The 20,034-nt window shown below is 38.8% G+C and overlaps 1 protein-coding gene across 6 annotated transcripts in view; it reads left to right on the top strand.

Annotated features, from left to right (window-relative positions):
- Nucleotides 1–20,034, top strand: part of LOC109400448 (uncharacterized) — a 74,896-nt gene that overhangs the window by 41,111 nt on the left and 13,751 nt on the right. For 2 of the 6 annotated variants that reach the window (XM_062859354.1, XM_062859355.1), the window contains exons 3-4: nucleotides 15,619–15,797; nucleotides 15,863–19,889. In XM_062859354.1, the coding sequence (XP_062715338.1) occupies nucleotides 15,619–15,797; nucleotides 15,863–19,889 (4,206 nt within the window). The other 4 variants (XM_062859357.1, XM_062859356.1, XM_062859359.1 and 1 more) reach the window with 4 other exon arrangements.

Here is a 20,034-nt window from a genome sequence, read left to right as displayed (position 1 = left end):
TCACATTTTCATTTTGGGGTTACTTTGATAGTGGCCTGAAGAACACATCAAATCCCAAATATATATTACAGATGGCAATTTTAAGAGTATGAACATGATAGGAGATGCCGTATGGAACACATCAGATTGAATTTTTATTACAAAACATGAAGAATTTTACAAAAGTACACATATAAAAGTAAGTTTGTGGAGTCCTGAGTGTAAAACTCAGTGTTTTCAGCTATCAAACATATTTAATTATCTGTGTAAAATATATTTTTAACGATACATCAACATATGACGTTATACTACGCATAGTGAGTTTTCTTTATTTTTGTTGTTTTTGAATTTATATAAACAAATTAAAAAATCCACAAGTTTAAACTACATGTAATTACAAGGACATTGCATATTTTAGGGCGTTTATCGGTGTACACTGAAATAAATTTTGTTGTGAAAACTACCGATTCCATAGTAAAATTACTAACCGTACCTATGATTCTCAACCGACAACAAAATCTGTTAAGGTAACTGAAATATGCTTGAAATTACAATGCATTGTAGTAAATTGAACTAAAAGCGTAGTCGTCTCAACAACAAAACATTGTTATTTTTTCCCGGACACGCATTTTACAACACAGTGTGGTTAAAAATACAATGCTCATTTGTTAAATTAAGATTATTTTTAGTAATGTTAACTGCACTGCTAGTTAAGTTGACAGTGTTTTAGTAGAATTAACTGGAAATTGTTGTCGGTTGAGAATCATAGGTACGGTTAGTAATTTTACTATGGAATCGGTAGTTTCCACAACAAAATTTATTTCAGTGTATGGAGATATCTGTCCCAATTTACAAAATTGATTCCAATCCGTAAAAACACGCTTTGTTAAGAAAATCAAAGCCAGATTTTTCATCTACTATGATCGATGTATCGAAAATAAGTGGCCATTTGTTGAAAAAATAGTCAAAACATTGTTGTTAAGGAGAAACTTCAGAGAATACAAATATGGCTGCCACAATGGCCGACTTGGACCCCTACTCACGTTTTCAAAAGCACCAATCTTAAAAATTCGTAAACAAATGCGCTCGATTTGGAAAAGCTGCCTCTTTTTGCAAGTGAGCAAAGCCAGGATAAACAAGTGCGGCATAGTTCGATGCTACGTTCGTCAGATTTGTGCCTTTAAAGTTTGTATGCAATATTGCAATGGAATTTCTTGAAGATTCACCTTAAGCACATTGTTTGAAGGCGTTGACAAATGACGAAAATATCGACAATTTTTGTTTTTTGCCCAAAAAGTTTTATATCTGCTTGGTTGTCATGAAAATACCTTTGATATTGACTTCCGTATGTGTAGTTGTGATCTACGTCTCCCTTTTTCCAACTGATTGAAGGAATCATAGTTATAAGATAAAATATACAATGCTTGCTTGATAGTTACCCGCATTATCAACGTTACCCCATTTTACGGTATTAGTTCTCTATACAGATTTGAGCATAGCATTTGATCCCTTAGATATTCCTTTGCTACTTTTTAAAACGTACAAGTTTGGCATCGGAAGGCCCGTATAGCCACAGCTGTAAAGGCGTGGGTATTGGGCATGACCATTCTGAGGGTGACGGGGTCGATTCCCGGTCGGTCCTAGAACACTAAGCTGAGAAGCAAGCTTTGTCATAGTGGGGACGATACGCCAGGAAGAAGAAGTTTGGCATCAAAACAGAAACTCTTGAATCATTCACAAGTCTTTCTGAATCTCTTCTCTTCCTTATTTTCGTAAACGACATTTATTTCGTTCCCATAAGTACAAGTGCTGACATATGCCGATGATATGAAGCTCACGTGCTGCATTTGAAACCACTTCCATTCGATACTCTCTAGACTGTTTTACCTACATTGGGCAACAACGTCGTCGTAAATCGAATTGATTGTGTTCTCACACAACAGAATTCTTTGACGATTTGGATCATTATTTTCCCACTGTAGGATATAAATAATATGGATAAGCCTAATTTTATTCTGCACTAGCTGTCCCGGCAAACTTTGTCTTGCCGGTTGTGGTGGTTTGACAACTGTTGAGGTCATTGCAGCACCGCACTCTAGATTGGATTTATTTCGATCGTGTTGAATTTCTTCCCAAATCATAAAAATCAGTAGTTTCACAGTTTTCCTACTTTTTTAATTGATTGTCTCAATTTTTACTACTTATAAACACAGCCACCATGAATACGAATCAAACCATGCAAGAACCATCCTGGTCGGTTCAGCCGTTCTTGAGTTTTGTTGCCTCAAAGGAACTCCAAACTCATTTTTATATATATTCTGCATTATAGAAATGACCCTATTATTAGGAACAACTTTGCGGAAGACCGGTTTTGTCCAAAACATCATTCAACTGTATGTTCGGTTTCTGAACCACTGTGCCTTGCGCCAACGCCATTACTACCCGCGCGAGCTGCGTTCAATTTGAGTCGTTTCCAAAGGCAATAATATTCATCACACGGGGTGGCGAAAACAAGAGAGCACAGCGGCTTCTGAGTACTGGGTCGAGTGAGTAAACGAACCACATTCGCTATCTGTTTAGGGTGGCGTTTCTTGGTCTTGCTGAATGTGTAGCATGCGATCCTTCACGCGGTTCAAATAGTTGAACATTCTTTTGTGGTCACTATACAGAAAAATAAAACTGCCTGGTCGTCATTTTTTGTATGCATTTTCAGTCACTGTTAAGACTAAGTTACATCGTATATTCGTATGCTACATATTTAATATCGTAATTCAGAAGTCACTGAAAAAGTTTTGAGTTAGGCAAACAACTCATCAGTTGTTTTAAGCTATTTTCAAAACGTTCAGTTTTATTTAGCTAAACTGATCTGTTTGAAAACAATATGTAAGTATGTGTAGTGAAAAAAGAGGAGAATAACATTTATAAACTACGTAAATGACATTGAACTTTCATGAACAATTTACCTCTAGTTTACGGTATTTATCAATTCATCTACGAGTGAACGAACAATTATACTGCGCACCTAAGTTACAATAATCTCGTAGAAATGATTTGGCGATGCTGTTGTTAATCATGCTTTAAATTTGTAAATTTTAATTGATTATCATTTGATTTAATCCTGTTTAATCATGTTCTATTTCAGTGCTGGCTTGCGTTTCCCCGACACTGAATTTTTCCACGTCTTCCATACTTCCTCCTGACCTTGTGTACGACGACGACGGCGGCGAACGTCACACACAACGGAAACTAAATATAGGGCACCGCACTGTTTTGATTTTGTATGAGATTATGACGTTTCGTGGCCTTGTTGTTTACAAAATTTCTGTTAGAGTGAAAGAGAAGGAAAGAATTTCATGCAGTGCCCTATACCAAACTCACTACTATCCAACCGTCCCTCCGTATCTGCTTTATTTCATACTTTTTTTTCCCTCGAATAACCCCTGCCGAGCGAGGCCGACCTATACCGAACCGAGCGCAGCTCGGTCGTTGATCGGACCGATCATTTTTGTCGTCGTCGTCGTTCGTTTGTTCGTTCGTTGGGTACAACCACACAGAGTGCTGTACATTTTTTCAGTATTAACCAAGCCATCGTGCTGTGCAGTGATGCTTGCTTGAGTAGACTTTTATTAGCTGTAGGAAAAGTAAGTGGTGATGAAAGTTTTATTTTTTGGTTTTGTGTTTGACGAAACGCAAATTGATTAGGATTATTACAATCTCGTCGCATTTCGTCACCATTCATAGTCGATTGTAATGTGAATGGTTTCAATCTGTTTCCCTTTCAGCTGCGTTGGAGAACATTCGAGAACATTCGTTCATCAAGACAAACCTTGGAAAAAGGTGTTGTGAAATAGCTGGCCTACTTCGCAGCGAGAAAAAAGCCAATGTGCAGACTGCTCGAGCGTGGTGGTGTAAGTGTGCATCCAGTTGTAGAGAGGGAATGTTGAAAAGACGATGAATCGTAAAAATGGCGGTGCCCGTTTTGCGTTGTACAGTTAGCAACAGAGCAGCGTTCGTAGCGTGTGCTTCATAGGGATATTTTTATTATCGACGTGTGGCGATTGTAGTTTCAGTGAAGCTTTATTCGTGTAGTGACCTGATTGAATTGAATGATGGCGATAGCGTGGAAGTGTGGATTACGTAATTTGAATTAAAATTTCATCATCAATTGAGGGATTAAATCGAAAAAGATTCAGGTGTGAATACAAAGAGTTAAGTGATAACCATTTGATATGTTCAGTTTTTTCCATCGTTAGAAACGAGCTGAAATAACGTATCCGACTTTCAATGTATGGAAGTTCCCTTGTAAGTTTAGCAGATGGATGTACATCATTATATATGTGATTTTCATTCGATGACTGTACCGCCTGATTTTCAAATGTTGAATAAACTTATTGGTCGGCGTTTTGAACTCTAGAATTGAAAGACATCAATTATCTAACCACAGTGATTTGATATGCACATTGAACATTTTTGGTTTGCTGCGGATGATTAAACTGATAATCTCACAAAAAGTTCTTTTCGGCAACGAAATTCAAGGAACCAGTGAAGTTTTTACTAGCCCGTGCCGCATTTGTTTGGATATTTTTAAATTGAAATGGGACAGGGATGAATATTTATTGAAGTTTTGATGGGAGTATTTCTTCTAATTGGTGCACTTTGCTGTGTAGGTTTTGCGTTCGAGATATCTTTAGAATGTACTATTTGATTTGGTTTGAGAGTTCTAATGTCATTGTAGTTATTTTTGCTGTGCATCGGAGGATTCATCACATATGAGTGGTGAAGTATGAGCTAGGGTTCTAACAACGGATAATTTTCTGTTTTACATAATGGCTGATGCAAATATTTTGTTTTCTTTTATGTCCGAGACCTCTCATCGGGTACGACCCCCCCCCCCCTCGAGAAAAAAATTGAATTTAAATGAAAAAAAATATTAAAAATTTTAAAAAATATTGCAAAATTGTTGCTTCAAAAATTGAAAATGGAGTCATGGGTCGCCATTGTTTTTTTTTGCCCTTTCAATATTTTGGGATATTTGAAAGGGGAGGAGGGCAAAACAAATAATTTTTTTGCATTGGCCCAACAACGATTAACGAACAACAAGTTAATTGAACAATGGTTTAGTTTTTGATTTTTTCTATTTATCATTGACATATTCATATTTATTTGTATATTTTTTAATTTTTTTTGGTTCACATTTTTATTTATGCAATGTTCAACTAGGTACAACAAGAAACAAGATCAAAATCAACTTTTTCACATTTTTTTTATGAAAACACAATTATAGGATTGATTTGGGAGTTCAGTATTCTTTAAATCATTCGATATTCTTAGATTGTTAAAATAATTGAAAACTGTTTGTTTTATGTAATCATTAACATGCTTTATAGTTATTACTTTGTGATTGAGCAGAACATTCGAAATTTCTAAAACAACTCATTTATGAGATTTGAGAATAGCGTACTACGCTCAATCTGCACAGATCGGTGTTAAAGACCATCTCTGTATCTTCAACGGTTGTTTTTCTTATTTTATTTACAAAACGTTTTTCAATTATAATTATTTTAATGTTTGATGTAGTCTACCATAATATTGAGAAAATAATAAGCATTTTTATTTTATTCCAATGATAGTTGTTTTTGGATAGCCACCTCAGTAAAGATAGTTTCCAAAGTCTCAGCGATATTTATCGGATGATGGTTAAAAAAATAGGATTTTCACCAAACCAAACATTCCAGAATAATTAACTAGGGAGTCCAGATTCGTGTGCCGTAGAGTTGGTGAAGCAGTGCTCGCGAAAAATTAAAAAAAAAAGTTTACTTGCCGGAAGTTGGTTAATCGGCACAAAAAATAAACAGTGTGCGAGGAAGACTTGGAAGTTCGTTTGTCAGGAGTTGGTTAGTGGGCGAAACAGTAAACAGTGTATGCACGGAAGATTAAAAAGTTTGCTTTCAAAAGCTTTTGTATTTGACGGAAATCGTAAACAGTGAGCTACCAGTTCGCTATTACTTTGGGCAATCAGTCATCGTTTCGAGTTTGTATACGGATGGAGAAGCAGCAGGATTCACGCACGCTGGCTTTCGGCAATTCTTTCGATGGTTCCGGTTTATCTATCATTCGGCGACTGGAGACTTTGCGAGTGGTGTGAACGAGTGAACAATCGATGTGAGTTGGAGGACATTGTCAACCTGTTGGATGCTACAACCAGAGACAAATACAGAGGACCAGCTGAATAGAATTATCTGGTGAGTTCGTTCTTTGCTATTCCCTTTTATATTTGGACATGATATATACTTAGGAATTTCGAATTTTTGTCACAAGAAAGCGTTATTTTCCGAAGGTCTTCAGTGAATTTAATTTACCATGTTACAACAAATCATCAGGTAGATTATTCCGTTCCGGGGTTTCCTTGCGCTGATGGTGGGTACACAATCATCATCATAATCCGCGTACCGTAGAGCTGGTTTTGTGATATCGTGATGGATACTGCGCGGTGACTCAAAATTCTTTATTTTTCGTCAGTGATTTAAAAATGATCATATTCTCGTTCAAAATAGATGAAATAGTTGAAGTGTTGACGGAGCACTTTCGGGTCTATATAAAAATCTCTAGACTGTTAATCCCATTATTTTTAAGTTGGGACAAACTTATGGCGCATTGGGTGGATTGTCGCAACAAATATAGGTTGCGACATTGTCATTATTGCTGCACAATGGTTGAATTTTTATTCAGTGGCTTTAACATTTTCAATAAATGTACGTTACCTTGTTCTGTTGCACCCCGCTATTCAATAACGGTTATGTTCTGATAATATAGTTGACAGTAATTTGAAAATCACTATTTGTCTCAACGGATAGTTAATAACCGACCGTGTGCATAATGAAAGTAAACGTCTTCTGTCTTCTGACCTTGCTTATTGGACTACACAAGTTTTTTTTCCATGGACAATTATCATGTCGGCCCCCAAAAAGATGCTTTTTTTCCATTCAAAAAATGTTCAACTTTCCAAATAGTTTAGTTTTGAGCTGAGCGCTTAAAATCGTGAGCAGGTGCAAACACCTGCCATTGGTCAACGAACCTGATTTACGATGAAAGATGCATTCAGTGTCTTCAAATGAATTTTAGACAAATATGGTCTTCTACAATATTATTCATTATAAAAAAACATTTCCAATGTATATGAAAATTAGGGTGGTCCATATTTTCAAAGAAACTTGAAAATAAATTTCTTTATTTGGAAGAATAACTATATACGCTCTTTGGAAAAGTTGTAGATCTATCAATTTTGAGCAAGTTTGCTGAATACAGTTTTTATATGCTCGGGATTCGAATGAGCTTATCTTTGAATATTTTTCACAGCATATTATTCTACGCAGACCTGCTAAATATCAGACTCAGTGCCTGTTTTTCAGCCGAATATGAATGACTGCGGCGGTCGTTTTCAGTTCCTCGATGTGAGAACTGACAGAGTCCGAGAGCTCCATTCGTGAGCGACCCAACAAGGTCAGTTCCCAATCATCCACACACTACTCATGTTGACTGGCCATTCGTCTCAAGCGGTGGCTTGTGAGAGTGAGTGCCCTATACGCTACCACGGGTGAAAACACTCAACAAACTACAGAAAATTGAATGGAAATTTAGCCCTGTCAGCTCTCGTTTTCAGCACGCTGCGTGCGAGTGTGAGTACCTATTTCATTTCGCTCCCGTGTTGCTGATTGGAAAACAAGAATGACAGGAAAACCAAAACGGAGAAAATGAAAAAAGCAAAATATCCAAAATATCGCTATTATAAAGGCCTGTCGAAAAATTGCAGCCCTGATTCTACGTGGTCATATAATGACAAGGCGCTGAAGTTATGAAACGGATGAATGTACGGAGAAGAATTAAAAAGTGTTGTTATATTTTCAGTAAATTTATGAGTTTATGGTACTTTTCTATGGTGTTACGACTTTTGCTCGTGGTTGCTAGAAATGTATATGTTTTACTTTAGAGTATGCTAACGTAACCGAAATGATATTAAGCTCCGTGTTGGTGTAACGCATTAGTCCACGTATGCTTTTGATAAATTGTTAATCGTAGCCACGTAGAATGGAGTGTGTGGCTTCGTGGTCGTGCGGCTAGTGTCACCAAGCATTTAGTCGCATCGTGCTTGGAGCGCGGGTTCGACTCCCGCCGCAGCTGTCAGCTGTGCCACTGGGCGTTGCATGCTAGTCCGTTGTCTAGTGTCTTGCGAATAGCTCACTGGAAGATCTAAACTATAGATAGTAGAGTAAACATAGATCCGCTAAGATGAATCCGTTGTATCCAAACGAACTGTCAAAATCTGTATCCAAACGAGCATGACGTCACGATTTGGACAACATCAATGGAACGCATGACGTCATATTCAATCGTCGCACTTTTGAAAATTACTACTTACACGCTTGTAACATTTTAGTCAGCGGTGTCCGCGGATCTATGTTTACTCTACTATCTATAATCTAAACGTGTCCGTGTCTTTAAAAAGAAATACACAATCAGCATCTGGTATATTAAGTTCCAGGAGATCCCGGGCGTTTGGAATGATATCAACATCAACATCGATGATGCTTCTTTGGATAGACTACGTAAATAATTCCACACATTTATAAAAACATCTTTTGTGGTATGTCGTTGTATACTGTTGAAAAAAAATATAAGTAAATCGATTTAGTTAGTTTTGAAAGAGGGGAGCTCCTGTATTTTTGTATTGCGTGGAATGCCGGCAGGGTACCCAGGTACCCACGAAATTAAAATGACCATATCTCCATCAATTTTTCATCCATTTTTTGAAATTTTTGGCTCATTCCACACAGAAACTCATTATTCTTAGTGAAAATATTCGTTTGGAGGAGCATGTCTTTACCATTGATTCCCACATTATTGTGGTGAGGATTCTTTAACCCTTTAATACCCAATCCCGCCTTTAGACGGGGTATAGTTTGAGCATTTTTGTAATTTTTATTTCGTGAAAAATCAAATTTTTAATATTTTTGGCTGATATTTAGGACTGTTCTGTATATCTCAAAATGGTTTTTGTTGTATTTTAAAGCGTATTTACATTTTTTAAAAATCATTGAAAAATTGATGTTTTAGTCACCTTTTAGAAGTCATTGTTTATTTTGTATTGAATCGCTACAATTAACATATTTTAATTTTTTCCCAAATCATTCTATCCTTGTTAAACAGTTTAAGGGAATCGAATACACTCTAAAATTATTTTCCTTAAAAGTACACGGAAAATAAAATTTTCTGTGAAAAAAAAATTAAAATAATAATGTTTAAACAATAATCATAAAATCTCAAATTGTTTTCATCTAGAAAAATCCGTTCCCCAAATTAGCTTCCAGGAAAAATATAAAAGTGTGGGGATGTTCAAAAATAAAAATTAGAAAAATCAAAAACTGAAATTCACGAAATCGAGAATTGAAAAGAATCATCTTCCAAAACATGCTTAAATCGATTTTAGATGACGAAAAATGATATTTAGATCAAAATCAAAAATTTGGGTATTAGAGGGTTAAAGTGTTCATGGCCAACCAAGGTCCCACGGGAAGCGTGTTCCGAAATCACAGTTTCGAAGTCAACGCGTTTTTTTATTCTATGCTGGTCAGATACTGTTGGCCTCCTAAAGAGAGGTTATGTTTTGTGATATCCCATTTAGTTTTTTGTGATTGAGTCGTTCCAGATAATCTTTTTTTTATAAAAACCGGGTAAACTTGCCAAGAAATGATGATTAGGCTGGTAGGGAATTGGTATTTACATTTCAAACTTCCAAATATTAATGACATATATTCTACTTTTAATTGCTAATATGCTGTAGCTATTTTAGGAAGATTGATACCTATATTGCTACTAACCTACTGAAAACTACGTAGGGTAGGTAATCAAAATTTGAACCAAATTGCGGCTTTCTGGAGCAGTGTAAATTTTAAGTGTTTTTTTCTCCCACATGGAAATAATTTACTACGGCAAAATCGTATGTACATGAAAGCCACGGGTATAAGCTTTCTGTTAAATGGAAAAAAGTTTGTATTTGCACCGAATTTCATTGAAATATTTGATGTTTCATCAACAATGATTTTAATCTTAATTTGAACCATCGTAATCATAATTGAACCAATTTTAATCTTAATTTGAACTACTGGCGGCAGCAGCTCGGGCAACTCACAAAACAGCCAATTCCATGCTAAACAATGAAAAATCACATGAATCTGTTAATTCTCATACCTATTTTTCATTAGGCAGTGGAATCCCAACTCAGAATGTTCGAAATTCTTTAGGAATTTGGAAACTAAATTTGGAATTTTTCATCCCCCAAGAGTAAACAAAGCAACCACTAGCGCAATCTACAGGCCAACACTAGAAACTCACCGCCGTTTACTAGTTCAAATTTAGATTACAAATGGTTCAACTTAAGATAACATTCTCCAAGTAAGAATCACTTAAATTTGATAATTTTATGACAAATAATGCGGAATATTATTCGGTTGGTCGATTCTATAATAAATAAGCTTTCATTTGACGTGTTCACATATTGCGTGTGATACAATGCATGAGCTGTACGAGTGCACCGAAAATGTGCTTTTTGTTGGGGGAAATGGGTGAAATCACAGTGATTTTTCAATTGCCTGTTTTCCATGACAAAAATGCTTTTTTCAATGCTTTTAAAGTCCATGTTATCAGGTTATATTACGGAAAGCTGTTTTACATCTTTTTCGGGACAATATTTGCCCGAAAAGTACTTCGTTTTAATGAATTTTGAAATGGTTCAAATTAAGATTACAATTTGACTAGTTCAAAGTTTGATTTCTTACCCTACTTTGTATAATATAAGAACGTGGTCCCGGAAATTCGGATTTTCCAGCAGCATCCACGATGCCCGGACCGGTCCAACCGAATATTATCTCGATAGATAATGAGTTTCTGAGTTGAATGAGCCAAAATTTTTCGAAATCGGTGGAAATTTCACGGAGATATGATCTTTTATTTTCGTGAATACCCGGGTACCTTGCCGGTATTCTACGGTTTGTTTTTTGGTGGCCACAACGGTCACGCAGAAAAATCCATGGTAAAATCACAAATATTTGAGGTAAATTCAAACAAATTGTCAATTTGTTCATGCCACAAAAATAAAACTGTTTGAAACAAATCAAACGTCAGATTTGAAGCAAATGCAATCCATGTTTAAAAAACATTTTTTTATTCATTTCTGACAGGTTATGTTAGAAATGAATGTAGAATTTTTTGTTTTGTCTGGCAAGTCGGCCCTTCGGGAATCTACATATGTTTTTCCATTAAATTTACTAATTCTTTCCCTTTGCTGGAAAATCTCACCTCACCCGTAGAACTTAAACTTTCAATGCAGCATCATGTAGATATCATACTCATAAACAACGGAATTTCATTGGAACATTTGGGTAGATTTGATTTTTTTGCAAGAAGAAATCTTCGATCGTGCAGCTAGAACTTGTGATTTTTGAAGTTCACGACGGCGAAACGGGGGGCTCCTCAATGGGTATTATAGAAATCAATGTTGAATTAAAAAAATATTAGTTTACCAAATTAACATGATGTTTCAAACGAACGAAATTTGTCTCCGTATTTAATGAAAATACCTCCTATCAGTTGCGGTGGATCCTTATAAAAACCGAATACAGAAAAAAACATCAAGTTCCTGGTAAGTATTATAAACGAAAAGGAAATATATAAATGAGAAACGATAAGTTATTCTTCTTAATTTTATTATAAGAAAACGTATTACAGTTTTTATTTAAAGATCAACAATGTATCTCTTTGAAGTGTTAAATTCTTTACCTTATTACGCTACAGTGATAGATATTCGTTTAGTCGAGGCCCACAAATTTTCAAAAAAGAGTCAGGAAACCCATACATAAATTTTTATAATTAAACATTTATCGAGTTGATAGTATACCCAATACAGTTTCATGAAAAGGTGATGCATTACATATACAATGAAACATAAATGAGGGCAAAAACCCTTCAAATGTCATTTTTGCCTAGACATTCATTCGTTAGGCCGAGGCTCGGGCCGAGATTAATGAAAATTTGATTTTCTTTAGAATTATTGCAGTTTTGTGAGTATTTCTATAGAATATACGGGTTCATAAGATCCCGAGCTTGCTGGTCTAGTGGCTACCGCTTCTGATTCATATGCAGAAGGTCTTGGGATCAATCCATGGCTGGTCCCTTTCCTCCTACCTTGTATCTTTATATCTAATTTCTCTATACTCTCTTTTCAACATATACATCTCACGTATGTTCATAGCAATCGCTAGAATCAGAAGCGGATTGAAAAATTTGCTGTTTTCCTTCCTTCCAACTTTCACAGCACAGTGTAAATCTATCATGTAACTTATGCAATCAAGCTAACTGTTTCGCTTCACAGTAATCTTCACACAATCTATCACTTAACGCGTGTCATCAACGCACCAATGCTTGAACCCCTGTGCCAAAAATTCACATTTCCCAACAACACTCCGACATTCGCATGAACTTGTGCAGATGCAGTGAACTCCGCGGTCTGTTGACAACAAGCGATTACAATCATCATTTCCCTCCCCATCCCCACATTGACCTACAACCTGACGTAGCGGACGCTAAATATTGTCGCCTAAAAATAGAATATCATCAAAACTTACACACTTAAGATCCCAAGCAGCTATCTCATGGGTTCCTTGTGTGAGTGTAGCTGGTCTGCCGATGCTGGAGAAGCATCTACGCTGCCCATATTCGCATAGTCGATGTAAGCGCCACTGTAGTTTCCAATACACTTTTGAATTTAGAGTATGAATGAACGAAGTTTAACATTGTTTCCATATTGACACCTAACTAATGGTTAGATCTTGTGCCCTATTGAAGAAAATTGATCACAAACATACACTGGCGTTAGATATTGGCTTGCGTATGCCGACATTGTCAATGGTGGTTACATCGACTATGCGAATATGGGCGGTACGGTCGGTCAATCAATTTTAATTTTCATTTTCAGAAGTACCGTGAGGTGCCCATATTTCGTGCACTTAAGAATTCTCAAAGTTTGATAAACTGTAGAAATTTTACCATAAAGTATATTAAATTTTTTTCTTCAATAATATTTAGTGCTGGCACAGTAGCTCCAAAGAAAAATATAAATTAGGCAACTTCACATTATACAAGATAGTTACAGCATTAATTTCGATTTGTTTGAAAGTGCCGAATTTCGTGCACGGGTTCCAAATTTCGCTCAAAATGGGTCCAAATTTCGTTCACTCTAAAATACGTGAAATTCGCCTAAATGTGTTAATTTTCAAAACGTAGCATACTCGTATAATACCCATGAAACCGTAACGTGTAGATAAAATCGATATCCGTGACGAAATATGAGTGAATATTTGCTGTTTTACATGTTCGTCCTGGATGTTTACATTAAGATTTCCAAAAATCCTTTGTTTTACTCTTTAATTGGCATCTTAATCAAACAATATATTGTTTGCTATTTGAATGAAATGTTTACTAACTTTACTGATGGTCAAAAATGTGAATCAATTCATTTTTGTACCTAATTGTAGCTTTTTACCTTTCTATTATGTCACATAGTTTATGTGCCATTAATAGGCACATTCCTCGGGAGGTTAGTTCTAGTAAAGTGTCATCTTCCAAATTTGTGGTCTGGTAATAAGGCTTACGGCAATAATTTGCTTGAATGAAACTAGCGGCTGTAAGCTTCTACTACCAATGTTTGGATAAACAAAATCATCCCGAGCTTACTTAGTATTCCCACATTTATAAATTTATTTATTTATTTTTTTACTTTCTACATAGTTTATGAGCAGTCCCTAGCTAATTTTAAGCCAATTAAAATAGTTATTAGAACTATTATTTATAACCGAATCATGCGATGGCTACAAGTACACATGAACCTCTAAAACAAAGTTATAAAAAAGAGTGCACGAAATTAGGGACCCATACAAATTGTGAGTTCCTAATTTCGCCAACAACATAAATGTTGAAACAAAATAAGAAAACAACATTTTTAAGTAATTTTATTGCGTATTATAATAAAACATATTGTATTGAAATAATCAAACATAAATTGGAATATTTACTTTTGCTAGAGATCGAAATACTTGTTCACTTCAGTGAGTGTTGATTTTCTCGTATCTCTGAATATAGCATCTGCTATTTGCATACATTTGCAATTTATTTTTCAATCTTTGACATATATCAAATTTTTCATTTATTTTTTGTGAATTGTATTGAGATCAAATGCAGTTTTGAGGTTATAGCAAATTTTGGATCATTCCGCAGTTAATTAGATTTTTTTTTTTTTTTTATCTGTATTAACGAGATTTTCAGCCCTGGGCTAGTTCATCTCGGGACCCACGCTTTACTTCCCTTCCGAAGGAAGAACTCACATTTTGTAAGTTTGTCGGGAGTGGGATTCGATCCCAGGTCCTCGGCGTGATAGTCAAGTGTTCTAACCATCCAACCAGATCCGCTCCAGTTAATTAGATAATAATGCTCTCAGATGTCAGTAGTTAACGAAATTTGGACCCGCACGAAATTAGGGCACCCCACGGTACGCCAAACGGGCAGTGGCAACTATGTTGCCACCTCAATATTTAAGAGTTTAGTCCAGTTTCCTGTTTAAAAGCAATCGCTCAACAAATTACTTGACTGATTCCTGGCAGAAACTTTCTACAGAGACTGCCATTTGAATTGTCATTCCTTCGCAACTGCGTACTGCGAACGAAGAAAAACGGATTCTTGGGCGATTCAGACAAGGAATTTCCTATGCATCAGGATGGGCCGAATTTTTTTTTGTGAGCTGCAAACAGCCCTTTTCTTTCAAACAAATAGTGTTTTGTACAAGTAATCATTTCCATAATAGTATGCATTGACAACTCTTATAGTTTTCTCGGCCTTATAAAGGGTTAACCCAAGAGCGGTCGCATCGTGTACTGAGTACTCGCACCATGAACAATGCACGCGTGTGGTACACAACGTGAGCATGGTGGCTAAAGGTGGTGGAAGACGTGACATCACTGAGTCTTCGAACGAATCATTGACTTTTTGCTTTTCAATGATTTTTTGCCTCGCGTTTATGAGGTGATGTAAAATGGGCAATTCTACAGCAATGCATCAGAAAAAGTATCATCGGAATTACTGCGAGTGAGCATATAGGATGATATGTTTTCAAACGAATATTCGCTTTGGTGGCAGAGAATTATCAATTTCGAGCCACATATCCAACATGGCTGCCGATGCCGTAAAAAGCCTTAATAAGAGCTCATTCGTTATTTTTTTTCTCGCGTTTGATAATTCTCAATTCATTCAGATTTCGTTTTCAAACAATCAAATCGTTGTATGTATTATGTTTTCAGAGCAAAACCAAATTAGCAACATTTTTTCTTTTACATCCGCTGCTTTTGCCTTGCGTTAAACACAATGTCGGACGAAGTAAGGCAAAAGCAGTGAAAGTAAAAGAAAAAAAAAAATGTCGCTAATAAATTCGGGTTTGAACTGAAAACATATTAACGATGCAAAGTTCTGCAACGACATAACATACAAATGCAATCAATTCTGTGACTATAGATCGTTGTCTATTTCTCTCTATTGCAGATAATGGCAGAGCTTGATGAACGAGAACGCATTAATCGCGAGCTTCGCGAAAAGGTCCACATCATGTTGGACAATGCACGGGGGCTGATAGTCAGCTTCCAGGGACCACAAGAGCGAAGGATACTGCTCAACACGCAGTACGATAAATTCGAAGGCATTTGCAGTGACCGCACTAAAAGGTATGTACATAGAGCATTGCGAGTGGGAACGTCTTATTTAAGGCTGTACTTTTTTATTGCTATAGGTTGCGGACAAACACTCTGCAGAATCTTATCAAATTTGTGGGCAATTTGATCAAGCTAGCTGGCGGAACCGTTGAGGATGAACCGATGGCTGTGGTGGAGCAAACGACACCGACGGCGAGCTTAGCGCAGATTGCTCCCAAGCAAGAAGCCATGGATGTATCAGAGAAGGAAGCTGAACCCGTCTCGACGAATACTTCCACCAATGTTCAAACCGTTCCCATCGTGACTCCAACGCCGGAGAAAACCAAAGAAAAATCAATCGTCATAGAGGTTCCACCCGTGAAAGCACCGATCGTGTCGCCTGTACCAGCTCAACAGGTGACAGCTAAGGAAACTGTCGTAGATGCTGTCAAGAAGAGTCCGCAACCTACCATTGCATCTCCTCCGAAAGCAGCAAGTGAATCAACAGTACCCGATACCTCAAAAAGTAAAATAATGCCCGAAAAAATTATTGTAAAGGAGGTGATTTCGGAAGAGGCGAAAATGAGACAGAAGCCGCAGATCCCATGGAGAACTCCTACCAGGTTGGAACCATTGCGGATAAATAACAAGCAAGCAAATGAGAAACCTAAAGAAAAGTCAAAAGAAAAACAGACGCAACCGGCTAAGACGCCAATCGACCACTTCGTGAAACCCATCGAAAACGCCAAGGAACCTGAGAGATTGGCTCTGAAGTATAAGACCAAGATAAAGAAACGGCCAGCAGAAGAACCGCCCAACAACGACATACTGTTCAAGAAGCCAACCCTTCCCAGCGAAGCATTGTTCCAAAGGCGCCATCAACTGGCACCGGTAGTATCCCGCACTAACCACAGGGATCCAAGGACATATGGGGAATATTGCCGTATGAATCAGCAAAGGTTTGAGAATCAAAACCATCAATACTTCAAAAATCGACCACACGCACCTCCTTCTTTCGAGAAACCGGCGGCTACAGCGTACAAGTTCGTACCTCCTGCTCCCGTACTTCATTCGAATCCTCTTCTGCCTCGTTCGTCCCAGCGGCCGGCAACCGCAACTCGTCCATTTGCTCCACCATCTGCAACCGCTCCTCCAAACCAGCAAGTTACTCCAAGAGCATCCGTACATCCAACAACTCGACCACCAGCTCCGTCGGTTGCTCCAGTCGCTCCAGTAAGTGCTGCTCCGAAACCCGCCGCACCCAAAGCGGATGCCAGGAAAACCAATCCCGTGTTTTCGAAGGACGAACCGATTCCTCTCGGCAAGAAGGAAGCTCCCAAAAAACCGACGATCATGGCAAAACCTGCTCCGGCGGCGACGGTTCCTGAGAAACCGCAAGAAGAGCTCAAAAAGGATGACACTACAGCGAAAACTAGCGATAAGCAAGCGGCGCAACAGGACAAAAAAGTGGAGGTTTCAAAGGAGAAGGATCTGCAGAAGAATATTATGGATCTGTTGAAGGAGATTGGTGATGAGGAGAAAGTCAAACAGATTCTCGATGTGATGAACAAGAAATCCGATGACGAATCGGAAGACAAGAAGAAAAACAAGAAAGAAGGCAACAGCGAAAAAGAAACCATTAAAGAAGCAGAGGTGGCTAAAGAAAGTGCTGTAAAGAAAGATGAAGCAACTACCAAAGGTAAGAGAGGTCGAAAGTACAAACGAATTCTTTCCAAGCCGGAGGTTGATTCTTCATCAGAAGATGAGACGGGCAAGAAGGACGAGGGAAACAAGAAGGAGAAACCGAAAAAGCGAACTTCCGGGGGAAGCCGGGAGGTAAGCGCTCTGATAGAAGATGTTTCCGACTGGATATCCAAGGGAGCTGAGACAACGCACTACACCCGCCGGAGGGGAGCCATCATTCAACCCACATCGGTCATTACGGATAGTCCACCACCGAAACAAACGAAGGGCCGTAGATCGAACGAAGAAATCCGATCGGATGATGAAATCGTGTCGGATGACGCCAAAAAGCAGCCTACGGAAGATGAAGATTCGTTGCTTACCGTTACGAAATCGCCTCCTGCGCCGAAGGGCAGACAGAAGAACAAGGAGGGCAGCTTCGTTTACAACGACAAAGCATCGATTCATTACAATAGCAATTATTCGAGCAATTGTGCCCTTTGTTCGTTCAACGGTTCGGCCATTGTGGATCACTACGTGTACGAACACAAGCAGTATGAAGTGTTTGTGAGTCGAGTTTCACCTAAGATGGCGGAAATCATCCGAAAGGATTTGTTCCTCACCAACGGTTCAGTCATAAACGAAGGCAGCGAAGATGAAAAGATCAAATTCAAGTGCTACTTCTGCTTGACATGGAAGGAGTTGAGCCGCGCCGGGTGGATTGACCACATGGCTGCTCATACCGGTGAATACCGTTATCGTTGCACCAGTTGTCCCGTGATGTCCAAGACTCAGGAACTGGAAAGCTGCTTCTATCACGAGAAGACATGTCTTAAACCAACGCTGGCACTGTACAACAACATCGAGTTCCAAGACAATCACATCTACGGATTTATCTGTAACGCCTGCAATTATATCCAAGTCCGCCGTGTCAATATGGAGCGCCACCTGAAGCGGGAGCATCCATCATCGGATGTCACCTGCAGTCGGTTCAGTATCGTTAACTACAAAATCGATGCCAAACCAATAATCGACGAAGACCAGATAATGGCGGACCTCGACTCCACGCCTCCACCGACCGTTATGATCCCACTACATCCCAAGACGGAACAGATGGAACCTTGTGAAATCGTTAATCAACCATTCACCGAGGATGATGAGGAAATGGCTGAAGCCGAATGTCTACCACCTCTTCCACCGTTGGCTCCTTTACGACGACGCACCGATATTCGTTTGGAGTCGGTTCACATCGGACCGGCCGGAGTGCCGAACGACTTCGGCCATCGACCGTTTTCATTCAAGATGGAGCAAGAACTCCAGGGCAGCCAGATTTCGTCCAGCTACGAATCTCCCATGTCTCCGGAGCCTATTTATGCGGGAATACCATCATCGGAAGCAGAAGCGGTAGTGCCAATAATCCAGATTCAATCGGTTCAAGGTGGATTCGATCTGGAGAGGGTGCTATTCAAACATGATAAGGATACCGAGTACGATTCCGATGCCAGCGATAAGACCACGGACTTCAATATGTCCGATGGAGTCGAAGGAGAAAATGGAGAGAGTGCTAGCGACAAGAGTGGCAGCAGCGGAAATCAGCAAGGAGAGGGAGGTTCCGGATCGGCTGCGTCCAGTGGAAATGGCGGAAGTGGAACTGCTCAATCAGGGGGCGGATCTAGCACCGGGGGATCAGCTGGAGCTGGAGGAAGCGGCGGCGACGACGGCGACGATCGTAGAAATAATGAATTCCCACTGCCATTCAGCATCAAGGTGGAAAAAGATGAGGAGGAAAAGAAGAAAGAAGAAGAATTGTCGACGATTCCGGAAAATGTTGTTATTAAAACCGAAAAACCGGACGTTGATGATCCAGTGGATCCACCTTCGGCTCAAGGGGACTTCAATTTCATTGAGCTAGTTTTGGACAGTACCCGAATCGAGCACGTGGCGTACGTGGAGCATCAGTCCGAAATCTTGTTTCTGTGTCTGGTGCCTCATTGTCAGTATATATCGAAGATCTCTCAGGATTTTGCTGCCCACGTCAGTCGAAAGCATGGCACCACCATATGGGATGGCTATTGTCATCCTTGCCAGGCTCAGATCGTAATCGCGGAAAACTGCACGATCAACAACGAACTGGTGCATCTTATGGATATTCATGCAAGAAGGAAAACACCAACGGCAGAAATACCTGTAGCCAGTGCTCCCAATGTGCTTCGGATCCGACGCATTCCGGGTGATACGCTTTCGAAGGACCCGCCTCCTCTGGCACCGATCATGCCGACATCCGGTGCCATCATAGCCGGAAACTCCGGCATGTCGATGGGGACGAGCCCGCTCATCATAACGTCGGCAAGTTCGATTTCGCCGGTAGTTAGTATCGCTGGCAACACTATCATAACGCCGACGCACACGATACCGGCTCAGATTAGACCGGTTATACAGCAGGTGAGTCATGCTTTTTTTAGGCACGTAGGTCTTGGTTGATTATGGAAATTTTGCATGATTATTCTGTTTCGTTGATTTTCAAAAAGGGGTTCCAGTGGATCTGCCGGAACAATTTTAGATAGAGATCCGGATGAGATCCTGATGA

This window comes from Aedes albopictus, chromosome 3 (genome assembly GCF_035046485.1).
Source record: "Aedes albopictus strain Foshan chromosome 3, AalbF5, whole genome shotgun sequence".
Taxonomy (NCBI): Eukaryota; Metazoa; Arthropoda; class Insecta; order Diptera; family Culicidae; genus Aedes; species Aedes albopictus.
Note: the sequence above shows the minus strand (reverse complement) of the source record. Positions and strands in the feature narration are given on the sequence as shown.